Source organism: Chaetodon auriga, chromosome 1, assembly GCF_051107435.1.
Source record: "Chaetodon auriga isolate fChaAug3 chromosome 1, fChaAug3.hap1, whole genome shotgun sequence".
NCBI lineage: Eukaryota > Metazoa > Chordata > Actinopteri > Chaetodontiformes > Chaetodontidae > Chaetodon > Chaetodon auriga.
Genome location: NC_135074.1, coordinates 21722644 through 21744092, shown reverse-complemented (window position 1 = coordinate 21744092; position 21449 = coordinate 21722644). Strand labels below are relative to the sequence as shown.

The 21449-nt window shown below is 42.6% G+C and overlaps 1 protein-coding gene across 2 annotated transcripts in view; it reads left to right on the top strand.

Moving 5' to 3' along the window:
* Positions 1-19854, top strand: part of ankrd11 (ankyrin repeat domain 11) — a 97790-nt gene extending 77936 nt beyond the window's left edge. The window contains exons 5-14 of one of the 2 annotated variants that reach the window (XM_076729837.1): positions 4599-4772; positions 5824-6024; positions 6131-6273; positions 6612-6759; positions 6875-11333; positions 11445-14148; positions 14334-14432; positions 14795-14938; positions 15060-15152; positions 15261-19854. In XM_076729837.1, coding sequence (XP_076585952.1) covers positions 4599-4772; positions 5824-6024; positions 6131-6273; positions 6612-6759; positions 6875-11333; positions 11445-14148; positions 14334-14432; positions 14795-14938; positions 15060-15152; positions 15261-15446 — 8351 coding nt within the window. In that variant the 3' untranslated portion in view covers positions 15447-19854. Of the gene's footprint in view, positions 1-4598; positions 4773-5823; positions 6025-6130; positions 6274-6611; positions 6760-6874; positions 11334-11441; positions 14149-14333; positions 14433-14794; positions 14939-15059; positions 15153-15260 lie in introns of both variants that reach the window. The other variant, XM_076729828.1, reaches the window with a different exon arrangement.
* The last annotated feature ends 1595 nt before the right edge of the window (positions 19855-21449 follow it).

Below are 21449 nucleotides of genomic sequence, written 5' to 3'. Positions count from 1 at the left end.
GCACATTGTTATTCAGGACTTGTGTGTCTGCATACCTTTCTCAATTGTATATTGAGGATTTTTTGTTTGTTTGTTTTGCTCATCCGTGTTTTATGGTCAAATTTTATAGCTCAGCCTTTCATGTTCTGACCCTGCTGGGTCAGTGTCTAGCCCCTCTGCAAAATTTTACACCTCTGGCACATCACAGCCCCCACCCCCAGAACGCCACCCCACTACCAACTCCCCTCTGTAGCTTGATGGAGATGAGCTATAACCGTTGGGTATGGTATTGTATACCAGAATATTCTACAGCTTTGGTCTTGACACCATTTAAGTAAACATTTAGAGAAATGTTGCTGTTTTTTGTAACTACTAGCAACATTAATTGATAGTTAACATAAAGGGAAAATAATTTCAAATGCTGAAATGTAATGTAAATTTAGACCAAATAATAGTAGTGTTTCATGAAATGATTGCTGATTGCTGTGTAATAACAATCAGGGAAACAATAACAAATAACAATAACTCAAAAAGGAAAAAATATCAAATCTAGTGATTGTCGTGCATTTCTATTGTATTTGACCCTATGAAACGTCACAACTACTGTGCTGAAATTTATTGTCGGAAATGGTCTTCTGATGAATACCAAATTTATCTGGGAGATCAACTCTAGCCTGAGCTATGTTTTCTATAATGGCAGGTGACACCTTTGCAGTAATGCTGATGTTGTTTATATGCATTGCTATCAACTCAGCCTCTAATTAGCATGCATGTGGAAGTTGTCTGCTGAGTGTTTACAAATATTACAAGAGCCTGTAAGTGAGCTAGAGGGGGGAAAGGAATATATCGTCGCTGTAGCCTGTGGACAGCACACTGCAGATCATTCAGGTCGAAGTTAATCAAAGCCCTCCTTCGCAGAATCGCCAAGCCTCCCTTGACCTCCTCCTGACGAGCGCTAGACAGCAGCATTCCTCCCTCCTGAGGTCATCCTCCTTCCGCTGTTCTCTCCCGTCTTCCTCCTCTCCACCACAATCCATAGCAGACTTCAGGGATAGATGGTAGAACAATCTTATCAGATTAAGACTACGCCCACACTAACAAGGATCATTCTGAAAATTCTGTTTACATGTGACAACAACTAGTGCATTCAGGTCGTTTTTGCGAGGAGCTCCATCCTCACCACAACACCAAAACATCAGAAACAACTCAGGCTTTTCCTCTGCTCCTGCTCTGCTTTTAGTTGACAAACAATGAAATAATGAAATACAGCCATCATCTTACAGGGAGTGAGACAAACTGCCCTCTGACTTCATTCAGCCGCCTCATGCTGTGTCTGATCACTTAAACTGTGTGTGACGGCAGCCAAACAAACAATTGTGTTTGTAAACAAGCTATTTGATGAGCTATTTTGGGCTCAGGCTAATTGGTGATTTATTTATTTTGTTTGTTTGTTTTTGTAATTTTTTGCAGAAAATTTATCGGTTGATCAATTTATGGATATTGAAAATAATTATTAGTTGCAGCATCAGTATTTTTATGTGTGTGTGTCAGACGGTGATTTACTTTTGGCTAAATTCTACCTAAAATGTTTACAAGACAACAGCAGTATTATGTGATCAGCTAACGGGGCATTCAAAACTAGAAATCTCAGTACCACACTGCCTGAGCAGACCTGTGTCTCACTGTCCCCTCTGGAAGCATGTCTGTAAAGCACTGTTTTTGGGTGTGAAAATGCCCACTCAGAATGTACAGTAAGCCAAACAAATTCAGCCAGCGTGCTCTAAGTCAGTTGTTCTTTTCTATATCTATGGATTTGCATTTTACCATAATGTGCTCAGACTTTGTCCTTTTTTTGCAGCCTACTAAGATATTATCTGTAATTTTAGCGAGGCCTTTGCCATTGGTTGTGCGTCATAGGATGGTCAGGTATGTGAACGTTGAAAGAAGGTGTGAGCCGAGCCATGTAAAGTGGGTTCCGCAGCTCCCACACAACCTTTCCCTCCTTGCACTTTGCGACACACACACACAGATTAGTATCTCTGTCTCCCAGACCAAAGCTGGCTCTGTATAAAACCCATGAACAGAAGCTCTACACTTACTGCATAACATATAAAAGCAATATGCAACAAATGTGCCAGTTAGACAGAGAGGACAGACAGAGAATGACACATCCCACTAGGTCCATACTATATATTTATGAGTCTCTCTTGCTCAATACAAAGCATTGACAAAACATCCTGTTGGCCACTTCCTGCCTCTTCTCCCTTCACTTCCTGTTTATGCAATTTTCATTAGTCCCTAAGCAGAACATTGTTTCACTCTAACGTGCTACGGTCAGACATACCTGGTCGGGCTGGTTGGAGTGGTTCTTCTTGTTCTGCAGTCTGTTGGCTAAGTGAGCCTCTTTGTCTTGGCGTTAACGACCACTGTATTATTGTCTCACTGCCATATCAAAATATACCAGACATTTATGTTTGATATGGTCCCCTCCCCTGGCTCAGGTAGGCAGTCTATTCATGGCTGGCTATCCTGATCTAGCTTGCGTTCTTTTTTTATTCTCTGTTTCCCTTATCTTGTTAGTCAAGTTTCAGGCATTAAGCAGAGTAAGGTTTCAACCCTGTCTGTAAGCTGAGTAATATCGGTTTACTGAGACACATAAAAAAGCCCCTGAAGTGTTCCCTAAATAGAAATACTGTACATAGTATGGCAGCAGGCACACTATGTTCATTTGTGTAATTCAATAATCCATGTGTGTATTTTTTATTCAAGGGAAGCTGAATAGTTGTAGTCATAGATTGGACACAGCCTTGTTTAATCAAGCTGTCTTAACTGAGTTGAGCTGTATCTTTCCTTTAATTATCATGGTGATTAACCAAATACAAACCCCATGAAAGCAAAATCACATCCCTGCCTTCATTAGCAAGCTGTGTGCCATTTTCCCACAACATCCTGTCAAATTAAAGTCACACACATTTGTACGGGCAGTGGTTGCCAGGTTAAGAATTTGCCGTTTTTGCCATTCTTACTAATTGTAACTTACAAATTATCAATTTGAAACAGTGATCACACTTGCTCCAAGTGCCCCATCTGTGTCTAGATTTGTGCTACCTGGAGTCTGATCCATGTCAGAGATTAGCGGGCCAGTTGCTGCCACTGATGATGAATCTTATATTGGTGACTTTGGCCTTGTATGTCTTTTAGTAGCAGTCTTCTGCATGTGAGCATCAGTGTAATAACTGCCTTCCTGGTTCCCAATCTTGTAAACTAAGCCTGGAAAAGCTAGCGTAGCACTTTCTCTGTGCTGCTGCTTGAAAAACATGTTTGGACTGCGTCTGTGGTTCCTGCTGTTAAAGTCCTAGCAGAAGGAATGTGTCTAAGTGGCAAATGCTTTGGAGAACGTGAGAGTGTATCAAAGAGGGGTGGGGGCACATTAGCTGTAAGTGTTCACAGATGTTAGTGAAAGTTCATCAGCTCTGTACTAGTGACTGGAAAAATCTTTTCCTGGAAAGCCTTCAGCCACCGGAAGCGAGCGCCGACATGCTTCCTTCTTGCCTTATTTACTTGTGTGTTTGTGGCCTTGAGCAATGCAGCCAGCCTTGGAATGAGAAAAGTCCCAGAGAAATCAGACTCGGACACATCTACTGCTCAGCTGGTGTCTCTGTACATGCACCTTTTTTTTTCTCAATTTGCTTTTTCTATTTCTCTCTTTGTGGTAGGAGTCTGTATTGTTGCTAGCATTTTCTTTCCATAGGCTGTGGCAGTTGTTCCCCCTCACTGATGAAGTGTTACGGTCATGTGTAGCTTTACCCTCCGTAAGGGTCATCAGATGGTATGTTGCCACTGAAAATAATTGCTAGGTGTGTCTGTGTGGAGCAGCTGCTTTTGTCCAGTAGCACTGTGTCTCCAGTAAGCCTGGCAGGCAGGCAGGCATGTGGTGACCTTGGCAAGGCCACGTTGAATTGAAATGTAAACCAGCTATTTCGTAATAACTGTGGTACTGCCAAGTCACACCCTCTGTCCTCTCTTCTCAACTCGGGCTGATTGGCTTGGAGACAGACAGGCAGACATAAACATACTGCTTGTTGGCCCCTCCCTTCCTTAGAAGCAGCTGGGTAATAACACAAAAGTCACCCCCTGCTACCACCAAACCTCTCACACACTGGGCTGCGTGTACAGTCCATAGTATGTGAGCAAGTATATTGTGCTTTTCTTGCAGAGGTTTATTCAATGTGGATACTTTAAAAAAACAAAAACAACATTTGATATTAGTCCTACTGTTGTTTTACATTCAAAATGCTTTTGAAAATTGTCGTAAGAACTAAAAAATGTTCCAGTTTTTATGGAAACACTACGCAATAATGTGACCTTAAGATAATAACTAATCATAATTAACAAGTAGTCATACCAAGAGAGGGATGGATAATAAATTTACCAATGAATGATTTCACAGTAATATTTAATGTCTTTCCTTGGTATAACACTAAAAAAATACCTATTCCTTTCCTCTTTCGCACAGTTCATTCAGTGTTCATTGGTGTATAGTTAAGTGCATGTGTACATGTGTGTCTCTGTAAAGCAATAAGATAAGAAGAACTTTGCTTCTCTCACTTTGGTTACAGAGAAACCAGGTCCAGAGCGGAAGCGCATTAAAAAGGAGCCCACCAACACCCGGAAGGCGGGCTTGCCGTTTGGAATGGGGATGCCAGGGATCCGGGCTGGGTACCCCCTCTCTGAGCGGCAGCAGGTGGCCTTGCTCATGCAAATGACAGCTGAGGAGTCGGTCAACAGTCCAGGTGCGTGCTTATCATGGAGACCACGTCTTCTGTGGACGGTGCTGGACAGGGAAAGAGGGATGGGAGGGAGCTTTATATGTAGACACTGTTTGAGTGTGTGTTGGAGAGCAACGAAGGTGGGCTTAAAGAGACAGGCTGGGAGGGCAGTGACGCATATGGTGCATTGTTTTTGTTTATTTTCTGTAGGTTGAGCTAATTGCCTGACGATTTTTTTTGCCGTATCTCAGTGATACTCTCCCTCTGGACAGGACGAGTTGCTGAATTTTAATCTAGTTACACAAGCTAATCCACGTTAATTCTTACTGCAGCTGCAATGTAAACCTATGCTGTCAATCTTAGAAGCAGTAGAACTCTTCCTCTGTGGAATTATTTATCTAAAATACAGTATGGGGCTGTTGAAGGAAATGAATCGAAGCCTCTGTTAGTCTGGAACCAATGGCGCAATCTCAGCATCTCAAATTACAACAAACTTAAAAATACAAAGGCCTGAATGAATTTTGTTTTATCTGTTATCTGATATCCTCGCTGCTGTTAGCTGATTATTTCTAAAATGTTCTTCTTCCGTGTGTCCTCTCAAATGGTACATTTATTTTTGGTACACAAAATCATTTGGCTGTAAATGTATTCAATACCAAAAATAGCATTACTATTTCAACATTGTACTTTTTGTCTTACTATTGATATTTGAGAAATTAGATTGGTTAAGACCAATGCATAGCCACTTTTATTTTTTTTATATATTAATTCCTTTGTTGCATGCCTGAAGGCCTAGACATAGATTAAGTGAGTGCGTTTCAAATATCATTTGGGACAATAGCTGCGCAAACTCAATAATGTAAATGTGATTAAGGCTTGGGTTTAATCTTGTAAATGTGATGAAATGAGCTCAAGTGAAGTAGGTCCAATCGTTCTGCTGTTTATTGTTAGAGTAAGATTGCCCCCTTCTGGCTGTAAGCACTTAAACCAAAATGTCAGCGTCATACAAAATAAAAATAAATGTGCCATAAGAAACTGCTTGTGTTGAAATGAAGTGTCCATCTCCTACCTACAGACACAACACCAAAGCATCAGTCACAATCCAGTCTGGGTCAGAAGGGAACGCCAAACTCTGCATCTAAAACCAAAGACAAAGTGAATAAACGGAATGAGAGAGGCGAGACTCGGCTGCACAGAGCAGCAATCCGTGGAGAGGTACGCCGCATCAAGGAGCTCATCAGCGAGGGAGCTGATGTGAATGTAAAAGACTTTGCAGGTATGAGCCTCTTTGTATAGACTGTCCTGTACTTTATGAATGTATCGTTAGATGTTCATTCACTTGTTGCATGCACCTCTCACACACTAATTCTTCTTATGTTAAGGCTGGACTGCATTGCATGAGGCGTGCAACAGGGGGTACTATGATGTGGCCAAGCAGCTGCTGGCAGCCGGAGCAGAGGTCAACACCAAGGGTCTGGATGATGACACCCCTCTACATGATGCATCCAACAATGGACATTTCAAGGTAAAAATAATAATAATAACAATGATAATAAAAAAAGATGCAGAGTCAATAAAGAAAAAGCTCGTGTTTGAATGCACTCAGCATTATTACCTAAATAGGAGAGAACAAAGTCACACTTCTGATTTTGGATTCTGGAAAAGGAAATTCCAGCTGACAGTTTCAAGTCTTTCTCCTGAAATCATTACCCTGACTATCTGTCAAGCTTATTCATGGCTCTGTTATGAACAAAAAATTTTGTAACGTTGAACCTCTAAATTCTGAACCACGGGAGAACTTGGAAATATCAACTCTTAAATTGCAACTTCTGTTAGTTAAATATTTGATTTCATTTGTTTTAGGTGGTTAAACTACTTTTACGGTATGGAGGGGACCCACGTCAAAGCAACAGGAGAGGTGAAACACCGTTGAAGGTTGCCAACTCTCCAACAATGCTGAACCTTTTGCTGGGGAAAGGCACTTACACCTCAAGTGAAGAGAGTTCATCAGGTATGTAATGCTGAGTCTTTGAATCACCTATTTACATGAAAATTGATGAAGTTATTAGTGAAGATGGAGCTGTGTTACAGTGTTGATTGATTTTGCCTCTCATCACTCTCCACAGAATCTTCTGAGGAGGAAGATGCCCCTTCATTTGCCCCGTCCAGCTCTGTCGATGGCAATAACACAGACTCTGAGTTTGAGAAGGGCCTGAAGTCGAAAGGGAAAACCGTAGACCCTCCTAAATCTGCCATCACGCCCGTCAAAGATGAATACGAATTTGATGAGGATGATGAGGAGGAACGTGTCCCTCCTGTGGACGATAAACACCTCTTGAAAAAAGACTTCCGTAAGGATTCCATCAGCAAGGCCAACAACTTCATCTCCATACCCAAGATGGAGGTCAAAACCTATTCCAAAAGCAACTCGCTCACACCAAAGAAAACTGTCAGGCGGATCATCTCTGACAGTAACAGTTCAGACGAGGATGATAGGACGTTGTGTTTCACGCCAGCGCCTACGCCGCGGCAACAAGCCCAGCAAACAAATACCAAGACTAGAGACTCTGGCAGCATGAGCTCTAAACAACAGAAAGACAAGAATAAAGTCAAAAAGAAGCGGAAGAAAGAGAGTAAAAATAATGTCAGTAAAGAGGTCAGGTTTGGCAAAGTCAATGACAAATTCTGTACATCTGACTCTGATTGTGGAGATATGGAGAGTGAGGATGATAAGGGCTCAAATAGTATAAAGGACTCCTCTGCAACAAGCCTGAAAGAATCCCCTGGCTTTAACGCATCCTCCTCCTCTTCTCATGGAAACTTGAACTCTCAAAAACAAGTACCATCATTAGCAGAACAGCATCCAAAGCAGTGGAGGACAGATGGCTGGAAGACTGTGTCATCTCCTACATGGTCAGACGTCAGTTCTCTCTCAGATTCAGTCAGAACAAGACTATCCAGTGAATCTGACTACTCCTCTGCTGATTCCAGCGTAGAGTCAATAAAACAAGTTAAGAGGAAAGCGCAGGAGAACAAAAAGAAGAATAACAATGTGCACAGTAACACAGTAGACAAGAAAAATTCTGAGCTCTACAAAACCTCCAATGCAGACAGTGCGGTCTCCAAAACCGACGTAGATGGCAAAGTGCTGAAAAAGCATAAAGTGAAGCACAAGCACAAAAATAAGGAAAAGGACAAAGCTCCAAGTCTAGTGCTTAATCAAGACATGAATGAGAAATTTGTCAAGAGCTATTCTTTTGATTTTGATGATTCAAGGCAGAAGTCTCTCATTGTTGAGTCAGAATCTCCAGCTGAGAGCAAGGTCAAGTTATCCAAACACGAAAAAGACCATTCGAAGAAGGAGGACAGACTTTTGAAAAGCAAGTCTGAAGATAAGGATTGGTCATCTGGAAAAGACCTTCATAGAACAGCAAAAGAGGAGAAAAATAAGAAAACAAAGGACTCCACCAAGGACAAGACAAATAAGGAGGAGAGGGAGAAGCCTGTAAAATCTGACAAGGATAGAAATGTCAAAGAGAAGGAGAAGCCCAAGGAGGATAAACAAAAGGCTCACAAAGAGGAGAAAAAGAAGAAGTCCAAGGAGAAGTCATCCTCAAAGGCAGACAGGAAGAGTGAGCAGAAAGAGGAAAAGCATCTAAAGGTGGACAAGGAGAAAAACACCAAGGAGGAGAAGGAGAAATGTAAAAAAGACAAAGCACAGAAGGAAGAGTCTGAGTATGAAGGCTATGACGTTAACAACCGCTTCCTCAACCTGGAGGACACAAAGCTCAGTGCCTCAGATGACCACCATGACAGATGGGGCTCCGAGATGTCCTCTGACTCCTCCCTCTATGGAGATGACAGCTGGGATGCTCCCGTCAAAGAGTACAAGGAGTACAAAGCCAACAACTCTGTTAAACTGATTGTTGAGACTGTAAAGGAAGAGACCAGGAGGAAAGAAAACAAAGTAAAGGATAAGAAGTCAGACCACAATGAGAAAAGATCAGACAAAGAAGCCACTTCTAAGAAGAAAGACAAAGACTCTTCAGAAAAGACAAATGAAAAGAAAAAAGACTGGTCTGAAAAACAAAAATTAAACTCCGGTCACTCAGCTGAAAAAGAAAAGAAGCGGAAGGAGTCCACAGACGCTGTCAAAGACAAGAAAGACAAGGATTCTCTGGACAACAGTCGAGACCGTAAAGACTCATATGAGTTCATGAAGGAAAGAAAGGACATAAAAATCAAGCAGGAATCTATAAGAGATGAATATGGCAATGATACCTTCTTCAAAGACATTGATGCTGTCGGTAAATCTTGTGATATCAGAGAAAGAAACCACTCTGGAAAGGAGAAAGAGAAGAAGGGTGAGGGAATGGAAAAGCGAGAAAAGACGAAAGCTGACAAGCACAAAGAGAAAACAAAAGACAGAGGAGCCGATCAGGAGAAGGATAAGAGTGAGAAAAGCTCTACAGAAAAAACTGTCAAGGACAAGGATGCAGACCGCAGCACCAAAGACAAAAAGGAGGGAGCCAAAGACAAACACAAAGAGTCTCATGGCAAAGACAAAGATCGAAAGATTTCTTCAGAACAGACCAAGGACAAGAAAGAAAAGGCCTCTCAAGACAAACATACTGAAAGGGAGAAGGATTTCTTGGAGGTAAAGAAGGAGGAAAGAAAACCTGAGAAAATCCGTGAGAAAACGTGGTACAAGATAGCGGACATATTCACTGATGAAAGTGACGATGACGAGGACAGTTACAATGGTGGTGTTGCACTTGTGTCTGACTCCATCAGAAAAGACTCAACACCTGATCAGGATGAGCTGGATCACTTCCCGTCAGAAAAAATGAGAAAATCTTCTGCAGAGGCTAAACATAATGCAGAAAAGGCAAAAGACAAAGAACACAAAGAAAAGAAGAAAGAAAAGGCCACATTTGACACAGGTAAAGAGAGGAAAGGCTCCCTCGAGAAACACAACAAAGACAAGAAAGACTCTGTCGATGCGAAACATAAGGAAAGAAAAGACAGAATGTCAGTGGACTCAAATCAAGAGAAGAAGAATAAGCAGAAGCTGTTAGACAAACGGGACACCAGTGAAGAAAAGACAAAGAGCAAATATAAAGACAAGCTGGACCACTCAAAGGAAAGGAAACCATCAAAAGGCAGTGGTGAGAATGAAAAGTCCCTCTTAGAAAAACTGGAGGAAGAAGCTATGAATGACTACAAGGACGACTCCAATGACAAGAACAGTGAAATCTCCTCCGATAGTTTCACTGACCGAGGTCATGAGCCGGTCCTCACTGCTTACTATGACTCCATCAGCCTGACCGATGTGTCTGAGGACAGGAGAGACTCCCTGTCCATATCTACACCTCAGGACAAGTTCAGAGAGAAAGAGAGGCATCGACATTCCTCCTCGTCTTCGTCCAAGAAAAGCCATGACAAGGAGAAAGAAAAGGTCAAGAAGGACAAAGGCGACAAACGTGACAAGACAGAGGAGATCAGAGAGTCCTACAGCCGCAGAGAGAGCCTACCTTTCGAGAAAGAGCCCATGCCTCTAGAGGCAGACCCTTACACGTTCCCATATGGAGGTAAGGGAGATGGTGAAGACGACTTTGACAAAACATTGGAATTTGAAAAAGAGATGTCCAAAAAGGACAAAGACAAAGCAACTGGTGTCATCAGTGACAGAATGAAGGATAAAAAGAAAAAGGAGAAACATAAGGAAAAAATGAAGGAGGAGAAAAATAAGTACATCGATGGTTTTGGGTCATTTAAACACTCCAAAGAGGATGTGAAGTCAGGGTTGAAAGATAGCCCACAGGTCACCGTTCTGAAAGACAGGTCAAAAGAAGACAGTCCTAAATTTGACATGAAGAAAGACAGAAATCGGGATGCTTTGGACAAAGACAACAGGATGGACCACAGTAAATCTAAGACTAAGGATGAAAATGAAAAGCTCTCTCAGTCCAAAGACACAGTACGGAAAGATAATCGTCCTCGTGAAAAACTGTTGGTGGATGGTGATTATCAAATGACAAGTTTTGGTCAGATGTTGAGTCTAAAAGACCAGGAGATTGAGGAGCGCCACAAGAGACATAAAGAAAGGATGAAGCAGATGGAGAAGTTGAGACCCAAGACAGGGGACCCAAAACTCAAGGACAAAACCAAGTCGACAGAGGAAGTGCGGAAAAACCGCAGCGAGCTATCAAAGAAATCCAACAGTCTGGAGTCTGGTCTTAAAGAGAAGAAGCTGAAGGACGTGGGTCTCCCAGCCCAAATGATGTCTCCTGCCAGGAAGTTCCAGCCTACTGACAGTCAAAACTCAAAGGACTGGCTAGCTGGCCACCAAATGAAGGAGAACCTCCCAGCTTCTCCCAGGCCAGATCAAAACCGGCCAACTGGTGTCCCCACACCTACATCTGTCATCTCCTGCCCCAGCTTTGAGGAAGTAATGCAGACTCCACGCACCCCATCTTGTAGTGCAGAGGATTACCCTGACATTATGCTGGATGGGCTGGACTGCCAGAACTCATCAGCCATGACTATGTCAATGAATGCCTGCTCCCCATCCTTCTTTGAAAGGTATTTAAACATACAGCTGGTTACTGTGATCATTTTAAGTGCTTCGTTCACTGTTTAATATTAATATTTAAGATTTTCTAATTTCTTGTCTGTGTGTTGTCCACCCAGCAGGTACTCTAACTCCCAGAGTTTCCAGGAGGGCACATGCCCAACCCCTGCGAAGAACCTTCAGCTGCCACTTGTCAGCCGTTCTGCATCATCTGACGTCCGCAGGCCTCTGGAGGAGGAGTTCAAGGCTGAGGCTGACAAGTTCCTTCGACAACAAAGTGATCCAACAGCTGAATTTGATCCATCACCTTCCTCCCAAACTCTAGAAGATAAATCAGCAACTGTGGATAGGCTGGAGTGTCTATCATCTCCCTATTTCTCCCCAATAAGAATGTTGTCCCCTCGACGGGAGCCTGTCCATCCCACACCAGATGTGGCAGCGCCAGCGCTTGCTGGTATCGAGGGTAATGAACACCTTCCTGAAAATGTGTACAACAGTTTCTTGCCCAAACCCTCGACACCAGTTCACAGGCCAGACCCCCAGGAGCCCTGCTTTGACATAGCTGCACCACCAACGCCAGCTCCTGCTGCTTTGCCACCCCTGGATATTGATGACATATCTGAGCCTCATCACAGTGAGCCTAACCTGGTCCTCTCAGATCTTCCCTCTGTCACAGAAGAACAGGAGCAGGAAGAGGAGGATGAAGAAGAAGAAGAAGAGGACGAGGAGGAAGAAGGCGATATGGGTGATATGGATGAGAGAGCTGATGGAGACCACTGTGCAGTGGACGATCCGGAGCAAACAAGAGAGCCATGTTCCTTCTCCCCTCAAGTTGAGGATCCTCTGAGGAAGAGCTGGCCTGCTGAGTCTCCAGACCGGCAGAATCCAGTGGTCCATCAGCTCTCCCCAACTCAGTCTGCACCAAACCATGGAGAGAACTGTTTTGATCATAGCATGGGTTGGAATGCTGATATGGACCTCAAATCTCCCCACAGGACGTATGGGGAGATAGAGGCTGCTGTCTCTAAAATAACCAGCCCTTACTCCCATTCAGACAGTGACATGCAGCACTTGTCTGGACACCCCTCTGTCACTCCTCCTTATGCCACCTGGAATAGGTGGCACAAAGACGACCCAGAGGACTTTGATGAGCAGAAGGAGGCTGTGGCTGACATCCCCTCTCCAGAGAGGCCTGACACAGCTGTTGATGGGGAACCCAACTATTTAAACACCTCATCATCCTCCAACAGGCTGGAATCATTCTTCCAGGAATGTAACAAGCCTAACATAGAAGAAAGTCACCAGATGGACACAGAGTCAACATGTGTAGAACCAGACAGCAGACAGACCACGCACAGCTTCAGTGCTACTACTGAGGGCCACATGGCTCCAGCTGTTGGACCTGAGCCTGTGGTGCCCTGGGCGGACCCATTCTCAGCTGATGCAGATGAACTGGATGACCTGGGACCGTTCTCCTTGCCTGACCTACCACTACCAGACAAGTCAGAGGAAGCCGAGTCTCGAGATCCAGAACTAGCTGACCACACCAAGACTGTGCCGACCCTCATTAGACATACCATTACAGACAGAGATGACCCAGATATAATGGAGGTGGACTTAGCAAGCCTGGCTAAGACTACATGCCCTGCTGGAGACCTAGGTTTAGGGGAACCCACTGGACAAGACTTAGTTGTACCATCACCACATGGCAGTTTCCCGCAAGAGTTGGACCCTGAGCCTCAGAGTGTGCCAGTCAACAGCTCTGTATCTCTGACACAGCAACAGGGCAGCATGTTGGAAAGAAAAGGACCTTACGGAGGACCTGATGAGTCGGATCCCAATATGTTGTATACATCTGTGAAATCAGATGCCATTCAGCAACATCCCATACAGATCCACTCCCTCACTGAGTCATTGCAGTTACCCATGGATTCGGTGTCTGCTGTCAAATCAGAGGAGAGACAGGAGGAGATGCCCGAGCCCGTAGCAGAACCCGTGTCATGCAGTCCTCTTCCTCAGCTCCCAGTGGCAGCCACCCTCTCCAGCACAGTGGAACTACCAGACACTCAGGAGACCAAGCTAACACCGGTAAACCTGACCACTGTATCCGCCACTGTAGATATCCCCAAGAAGGTGGATGAAATCCCTCAAAGGATGACCCGCAATCGCGCCAAGAACAATCCCTCTGCTGCTGCTGCTGTTGTCCCTCCTACCTCCTGCATAGTAACCTCGTCTGCCACTGCCACCCCTGTAACAACCAGTGCAGCAGTGAGTATTAATCCAGTTCCTACTAGAACCCCAACACCCACCTCAGCCTCTTCCCTCACAGCTCTTAAGAAAGACAAGGAATCTGTCATCAGTGTCTCCTCGACTGCATCTAATTCAACTCCAGCAGTGTCTGTACCTACGTCTGTGACAGCTTCTCCACCAGTGGTTCTCAGTAAGACGACAAAAGGTCGCCCTCTCCCCTTGGACGAAGAGGAATCTCAGACCCAACACCCGCGGAAGAGGAAATTTCCACGTTCTGCTGGGCAGCAGGTCCAGGTTCAGTTGGTAAACACAGCCATGCAGCAGACCAGGGAAATGATTCAACAGACTCTGGCTGTTGTAGTCAATGCCATCAAGCTGGATGATATTGAGCCCTACCACAGTGACCGTTCCAACCCTTACTTTGAGTACCTACAGATCCGGAAGAAGATCGAGGAAAAGCGGAAGATTCTTTGTTACATCACCCCACAGGCCCCACAGTGTTACGCTGAATATGTGACTTACACTGGCTCTTACCTGCTGGATGGCAAGCCCCTCAGCAAGCTTCACATACCTGTTGTAAGTTATGGACTCTTTGACTTTTCCCTCATGATACAGTCAGTGTAGTGATATGCATATGTATATGATGTATGGATACTATTTCTTCTTCTAGAATTATAAACAAAGATTGTTTTTATATGGCCTGTTCTTTTCTAATAAGGGTCAGAAGGTAAATAATACTCTGTGTTATGTTTCCTCATCAGATTGCCCCACCTCCATCGCTGTCAGAACCTCTGAAGGAGCTCTTCAGACAACAGGAGGCAGTGAGGGGGAAGCTCAGGTTGCAGCACAGCATAGAGCGCGTAAGGAATATACTCTCTGAATCATTTCTAGGTTTATTTTCTATCCTTAATTCATTCATTGCTCACTCCCTGTCCCTGCATTCATATGTACAGCTCCCCACATGTGCACTGAACGCTATGAGCACTTCTTTGATAAAAGATCAAAGCCTGTTTTTAATAGAAATGCAAGTGAGCATACCCCTACTTCTAGGTTGAGCCAGAGTGAATTGCGAACACAAATGTTTCATCTCTCTCGCTGACTAAGTGACGACCAGTTCTGCAAAGCAAATGAAGCAGCTTTTTGTTGATCATTTCTATTAGCTGGATGTTCAACAATATATGTAATATTTCTTTTCTTTCTCTCTTTTGCTTACTTTTCACAGGAGAAGCTTATTGTTTCCTGTGAGCAGGAGGTTTTAAGGGTCCACTGCAGAGCAGCCAGGACAATAGCCAATCAGGCTGTGCCATTCAGCGCCTGCACCATGCTGTTGGACTCTGAAGTATACAATATGCCATCAGAGAGTCAGGTAGGAAATGTATAAATATACCCTTTAGTGTCAAGTCAATTCTAACTGATTTCATTGGAGGCAGTCAATTATAACTTAATCCATCATTTAATCTACATTGTAACGTGGTGTGTGTTCTCAGGGTGATGAGAACAAATCTGTGAGAGATCGCTTCAACGCTCGTCAGTTCATTTCCTGGATCCAGGATGTGGATGATAAATATGACCGCATGAAGGTAAATATCTGCGCTTTGTGTGTGCTGTCATGTCTTCAGTCAAAGGCGTTGATGCCACAGTATTGTGTATATACCAAGTGGATTCATGATTGGCTTCTCCTCCCGCAGACATGTTTGTTAATGCGGCAACAGCACGAGGCAGCAGCCCTCAACGCAGTGCAAAGGATGGAGTGGCAGTTGAAGGTCCAGGAGCTGGACCCAGCAGGGCACAAGTCCCTCTGCGTCAACGAAGTGCCGTCCTTCTACGTGCCAATGGTCGATGTCAACGACGACTTCGTCCTGCTGCCTGCGTGACACACCTGTGCTCACAGATGGAGAGCAAACTTTGTCTGAATCACTTCTTCTCAAAGAGACTTCGTTGAACAGAACGAATGGAAAGGGCTAGCAAGTTTGAAAGAGGACTTTAGACAGGAAAAAATTATATTCTATAGAAAAAGAGTAAAGATGAAAAACTTGCTCTCGATTCCCTTCCGTGAAGAAGGAAACGTGTTTTTACTGGGGAAAAAGAAAATACACAACTTGCACTTTCATCCTCAAAGTTTTTATGCTTTTGTTTGATCAGAGTGTGAGAAGCAGAAACAGTTTTTGCTTTGAGGCTCTGACATCGGGACAAAGCTCCTCAGTGCTCAGTTATGGTGAGACGGGGGACAGAGATATATTTTCTGAGTTCGTTTTTGGTCCCTGCTTCAATAGACCCACCACCACCACCACTGGGAGGAGATATCAGAGAAGAGCTCTCCCGACAGCGTGGTGCCTGTCCTGAGGGAGGACTGAGGAGAAGCCTCCCCTGTTGACCCAGGGCTCCTGGTGGGCCAGGAGAACTAGACGGAGTCCAGCGCTGACCCGGAGGAAGTCAGAGGAGCCGTGGTGCATCATGTGGATCTTCAATGTGAATCTACAGCAAGACAGCTGGGATAGACAGACCAGGAAGCTAGAACCAGCCACTGATGGTTTTGGGGCTGTAAGAACGTAAACCCAGAGGACAACCTATCTGTTCTCACTGCACCAGGCCTAGCTAAACAGTAGTGCAACGGAGCCTGCAGCAGGTTTGAGTACAGCAGAGGATTAGTGATGTGTGTGCGCGTCAGGGCCCAGTGTCTGAGAGGACGAGACTGAACCCGCAGCTTCTCAGCCTGGCTAAACAGAAGAGGACAGGCATGGATCTCTGAGGACAGACCGGAGTGTTCCTCAGCCACCCTGCTTGCTCCAACACAAACACATCAGACCGCCATGGACTGCAAAAACACCACAGGAAAACCAGAAGAAACAAACACAACGAATGTTGAGATTCAAAGAGACTATTGAGAAATTGTTGTTTGGCAGGAGGAGAGAAATATTGTTTTTGTCTATTTCTTTACTTGGGCATTTCATTGTTTCTGAGGAAGTGACTTGAAACACTACAGAGCCAATATTAGTTTAATGGAAAAAAAAACAAAAGAAAAATGAAAAAAAGTTGTATTCCGTAAATTATGTACAGTTTTTATATTCGTTAACCAATGTATTCTTGCTGCCTTCTAGATAATTTATTTTGCCACACATTACTGCACAGTTGTAAATAACCTATGTACTGTAATATCACTCAGTTAAGTGTAAAGAAAAAACATAAAAGAAATAAAAAGTATCTTTTTATGTACAGTTCACTTTTGGGCAGCACTTTCCCCCCCCTCATATCCATGGGCCAAAATGTGTACACAATTCTGTCAGTATTTGAATGACTCCAGTGCACAGTTGTATGATCCCATGTCTAGATTCAGCCCAGGGTCAAGTAAGGCAACACACCTGGACGCGGATCACCACAACTCACAAATAGCTGACAGAGAACACTTCTGGATTTAACCGGCCTCCCACAGGCCAGTCACCATATAGTCCCTCAGATGTAGCAGAATAGTTGTTGAGGATTTATTTAAAGAATAGACAGAGGATTATTATTCATTGCTTTACTACACAATTATATCTGAAAAAAATTCGAACCAAGAAAATGCCTTTTTCAGTGAAAAAAAAATGTACTCATTGTTGGGCAAAGTCACATAGATATATATGGGTGGGATGAAAGTTAGAGAGATGTCATTCACAAGCAAAACCATCATGTTAATGTAGAATGGTTTCAAACTGATTTTCCGTGTTTTTGATTTACAAAAATTGGACTGAAATCATTTCTAATCATCACAAAACATCATTGCCTAAAGCCAACAGGACAGGGGTCTTTCAGACACACTCTGTCCTCCCAGCTTGTCTGGACCGAAGAGTCCGAACAGCCACTGAAAGGCTTCATTCCACACTGACCTTTAACTTCGTTTTGTCAGTCTTCCCCTCGTCTGACGTTGGAGAGCAGCTAATTTTCTAGGTGCAGTTCCAACTTTTAGTCACTGGATGGCGCCAGTGTGTCAGAAAACTCAAGAACCGTATTTGGCTTTGCATGAGACCTGTGGCCTTTCAATTGAATGGGTGTTTTTAAATATATTGAAATTTTATTACAGCCTATAGGGAGGTCCCTTATATGGTTCCAGTACAGCACCTAGATCAGTTTGGTAGTCAATTGAATAACGATCGGCTGAATCGTCACATCAGCCTTTTTATCATTGTTTAATCTACAAGGGGTTTGGTTAGTGTTGTCAGGGATTTTAAATGTTAGGTCACTTCCTCATATGACTCTGTTGTGTGTTGGCATTAGCCATAACCATTTTCTTGTGTCAGGCCCAAGCAGACAGTTACGAGACTTAAATCTCCTCAGAATGAACCAAAAAGCGGACAGACGTGAACACAGACAGCGGAGGGGAAAGAAATAGCTTCATGCTGAATAGATTTTTTTTTTTTTTTTCCTTTAAATTGTCCTCAATTTAAAAGAATCCCATTGAAATGTTGATTTGTGATGACTTGTATTGATTCTCTATTTTTAATGGGTTTTGAAGAGCTTTTCCCGACCTACCACATAGGCTGCCTGTCTGTGTGTGAGAGCTGCTCATGTATCCTGATGGCAATATTATCTGAAACTTAAGTTATTTACACACTGTCAGTCAGCATAGCTGTGTATGGTATGTCTAGTCAAGTGCAATGGTTGTTGCTATTACACTGTGCAGACAAGGTGGCTACATGTAAAGTCCTGGATATTTTTTGAGAGATACACACATCCTGGTTGGTATACATATACATACATATTTGGATACAGATAGCCAGAAATTTGGTTTTTAAACCCCTGTTTGTCATGGTTTTGTTTTCATTTTGTTGTTGGTTTCTTACACCGTTTTGGGGACGAGGGTTAAGGGTGTCTTTTGTTCACAGAATCCTTGTGTGTTTTTTAGCTCAGTGTATGTAGTTTTGAATGTTGTTGTGTTTATCTTAGGGGTTTTTGTTCCTGTATAAAGCATAAACACCAGTGGCATGTCAATCACGTTGCTTATCGAGCAGAATGTATACCGTTACTATGCCCTGACCGACCACGCCCTCTCACTATTGTTTACAAGACATCGAAGTGTGTTTCCGTTTCATGCGTCACCTTTTTTAACGGTTTAAGCCCTGCCTTTGATTTTACTTCTGTAATCAGTCATTTATTTGAACCACAAAGGCTTGAAATGGTGATGGTTGACACAACTGACAGGCGATCCCCCCCCTCCAGTCTGCGGTACACCGCTGCACAGAGCAATAGACTAAACACATCCATCCACGTTGATTCTCCAGTGTGAATATCCAACTAACAAACGAGCGACTTCTGGATAAATTGAATAGAGACACAAACACACATCAGTCCTCAGATGCACAGTAGAGCACTTGGCCGTGGTGATACAGATGCTAGCCTGACACCACCTCAGTCAGCAACATATTACCTCTACTCTCCTCACATTCACTCATAATGTTTATTTTAGATTTGTTATTTGTTGTTTTTTCTTACTGGACATAAATATACATAATTGCTATTTTTTCATTCTATAGAATCACGATTTCAAGCCTTTTTTTTTTCTAGTTTTTTTTTTTTTTCTTTTTTGTTTTGTTTATTTTTTAATTAAAACCCAGACTGTAGCTATTTCTTTGTTCCTTTTTTAGAGTGGAAAATGACTAATAAAAAGCATGGAGAACTACTCTTTAAATGGTGAGAAATAACCTATTTATTATCTTTTTGTTTTTTTTCTGACACCTGTGGTATGTTTTGAGTTGAAGTTGGTCTCCGCTGTGTAAATTTTCCTCCTTGTAATGCGTGAAAGAGACATACTGTACATAGCTCTGTAAATAAAACCTCCCAGGACGTTTTGCACCCTCCTCTTTGTACTAGTCTGAAAAATTGCGTAGAATGTGGGGTTCTAACAGCAACAAGCTGCGTGCGCTTGCTGCAGGTGATTATGATGTAACAATGTAACATTTTTTTATTTGTACAATGTAGTTTATTTGTGTACATATTGTTGGAGCAGCTAAGAGGGGGGGCGGGGATATACGAGGGGGTTGTTGATGCTATTGTCAGTGCTGTAACAGAAATCCAGTACTTTCACCTCTAGCTGTTGTTGATTTCCTGCAAAAAAAATAAAGAAAAAAGACATTAAAAAAAAATAATAAAAATGCGAGAAACTGAAAATGAGGATGGATGGGAAAAAAAGACTAAAACTGAAAAGTAAAAATTCTAAATTGTTATTTTCTACAGTTGCATGTACAGAGAGCGCGAGAACTGCTGTTGTTCCTCAGAGATTATGTTCGTTAATAAAATTTTGAAATATTACCAGCCGTCCTCCGGTTCTTGATTTAGTGTTTGCATTATCTGTGTCATGATGGGAAAACTGAATTGTATGCAACCGTATCCTTAACTTACCACTGATTATTACTTACACACCCGAAATGGACCCAATCACAAGAAAATAATAGGACATATTTGAAAATATAGCTTTCAAATAATAAATAAACATTTAAATAATAACACAATGGATGAACCACGTTAGCAAAGGGCTCTTGTGTCATCCATGAGGCAGATTTCTATTGAGATCAGCAACGTTTGGTGTCAGAAATCTTTGGCATGAGCAAAAAGTGAGTCACAACAAAGTGAGTCCCCCTCTGGCCAGAGAGGGCATGTTTGAAATGGCCTCTCTGGCCAGTGCTCATCTTGTAGCCTGAAAGAGTTCAGTCACTCAGCCTGAATGTCTGTGGCACATTTCAGTTCATATCATTATTACCAGTCATGCCTGTCATATGATAAGGAGGTGCCCGGGTTTATCGACAGCACGGACAGCCTGTCATGTGTTATGAGTCATCGCTTGGACGTGCTGTCATTTCTCACGACGGTGCCTTGTAGAGTGTTTCCTCTGCTGTTGGAATGTGTGTCGACTTTTTAACACGAGATTCAACGTTTCCTATCAAAGTCACGTGAAATGGATCCAAAACTGAGCCCACTGCGAACAGTGTAAAGACACACGTAACACTGAAAGAGCCTCAAAGATGTCGGCATTACTGAGTCAAACTGAGGATAATAAAGTTTTTGAACAGCATAAAGTTAACAGGTGCCTCACGTAAAAATAAAAACATTTCAGGACCACAAATGTAAAAATTAAGCAATTGAAAGTACACAAAAAAGGAAGTAAAATGCTGGATCTAAATGATAAAATATGAACAATGAAATAAGAATAAAAAAAGTGATCATTTTTAGAATAAATCGTATTTTTCACAGTTCTTAATATACACAATACAAATAATAAAACGGACAGTGACTGAAGCTTTTCGATTTCCTTAAATTTTTTGTGATATCAGAAAAATATTGTTCCTAATATCAGAAATGTAATTCATGTAAAAAAAAAAAAAAAAATTGGAAATGTTAAGACTTTGGTATCAAAAACTGGATTTTCAGACACGATATTCATTTTATAAATAGACTCGGAAAATATTTAAAGGTGCACTCCACCGGTTTTACACATGAAGCTCAGTTTACTCATCATGAGGAAGCACAGACACAATAATCCTGATGAGTTATGTCATGGTTGAACTTTTTAAACAGAAAGTCTGTATTTCAGACTGAAGGTGTGGAGTTGGAAACTAGTGGTTTAGCGGGAGGCAGGAAGAGGGGAATTCCCTAATTGCATTATGGGAAATGTAGGAGACAGTTTTGGCATTTTTTTAGTTTGACCTATACTTTAAAGGCAAAATATCTCATTCTCTGTTGCAGCATTATTTTGTTATTTTCCTTAACAGAAGTCCCCCAACACACTTAAACACTGAATATCTGTTAAACAATAAATGGCACTTGAATTATAAGAGTTGAGAGTTAAAGTTTGTTCATTTCTGATGTCAAAAGCCCATATTTTCATCAACGAAAAGTGAATCCGTGAT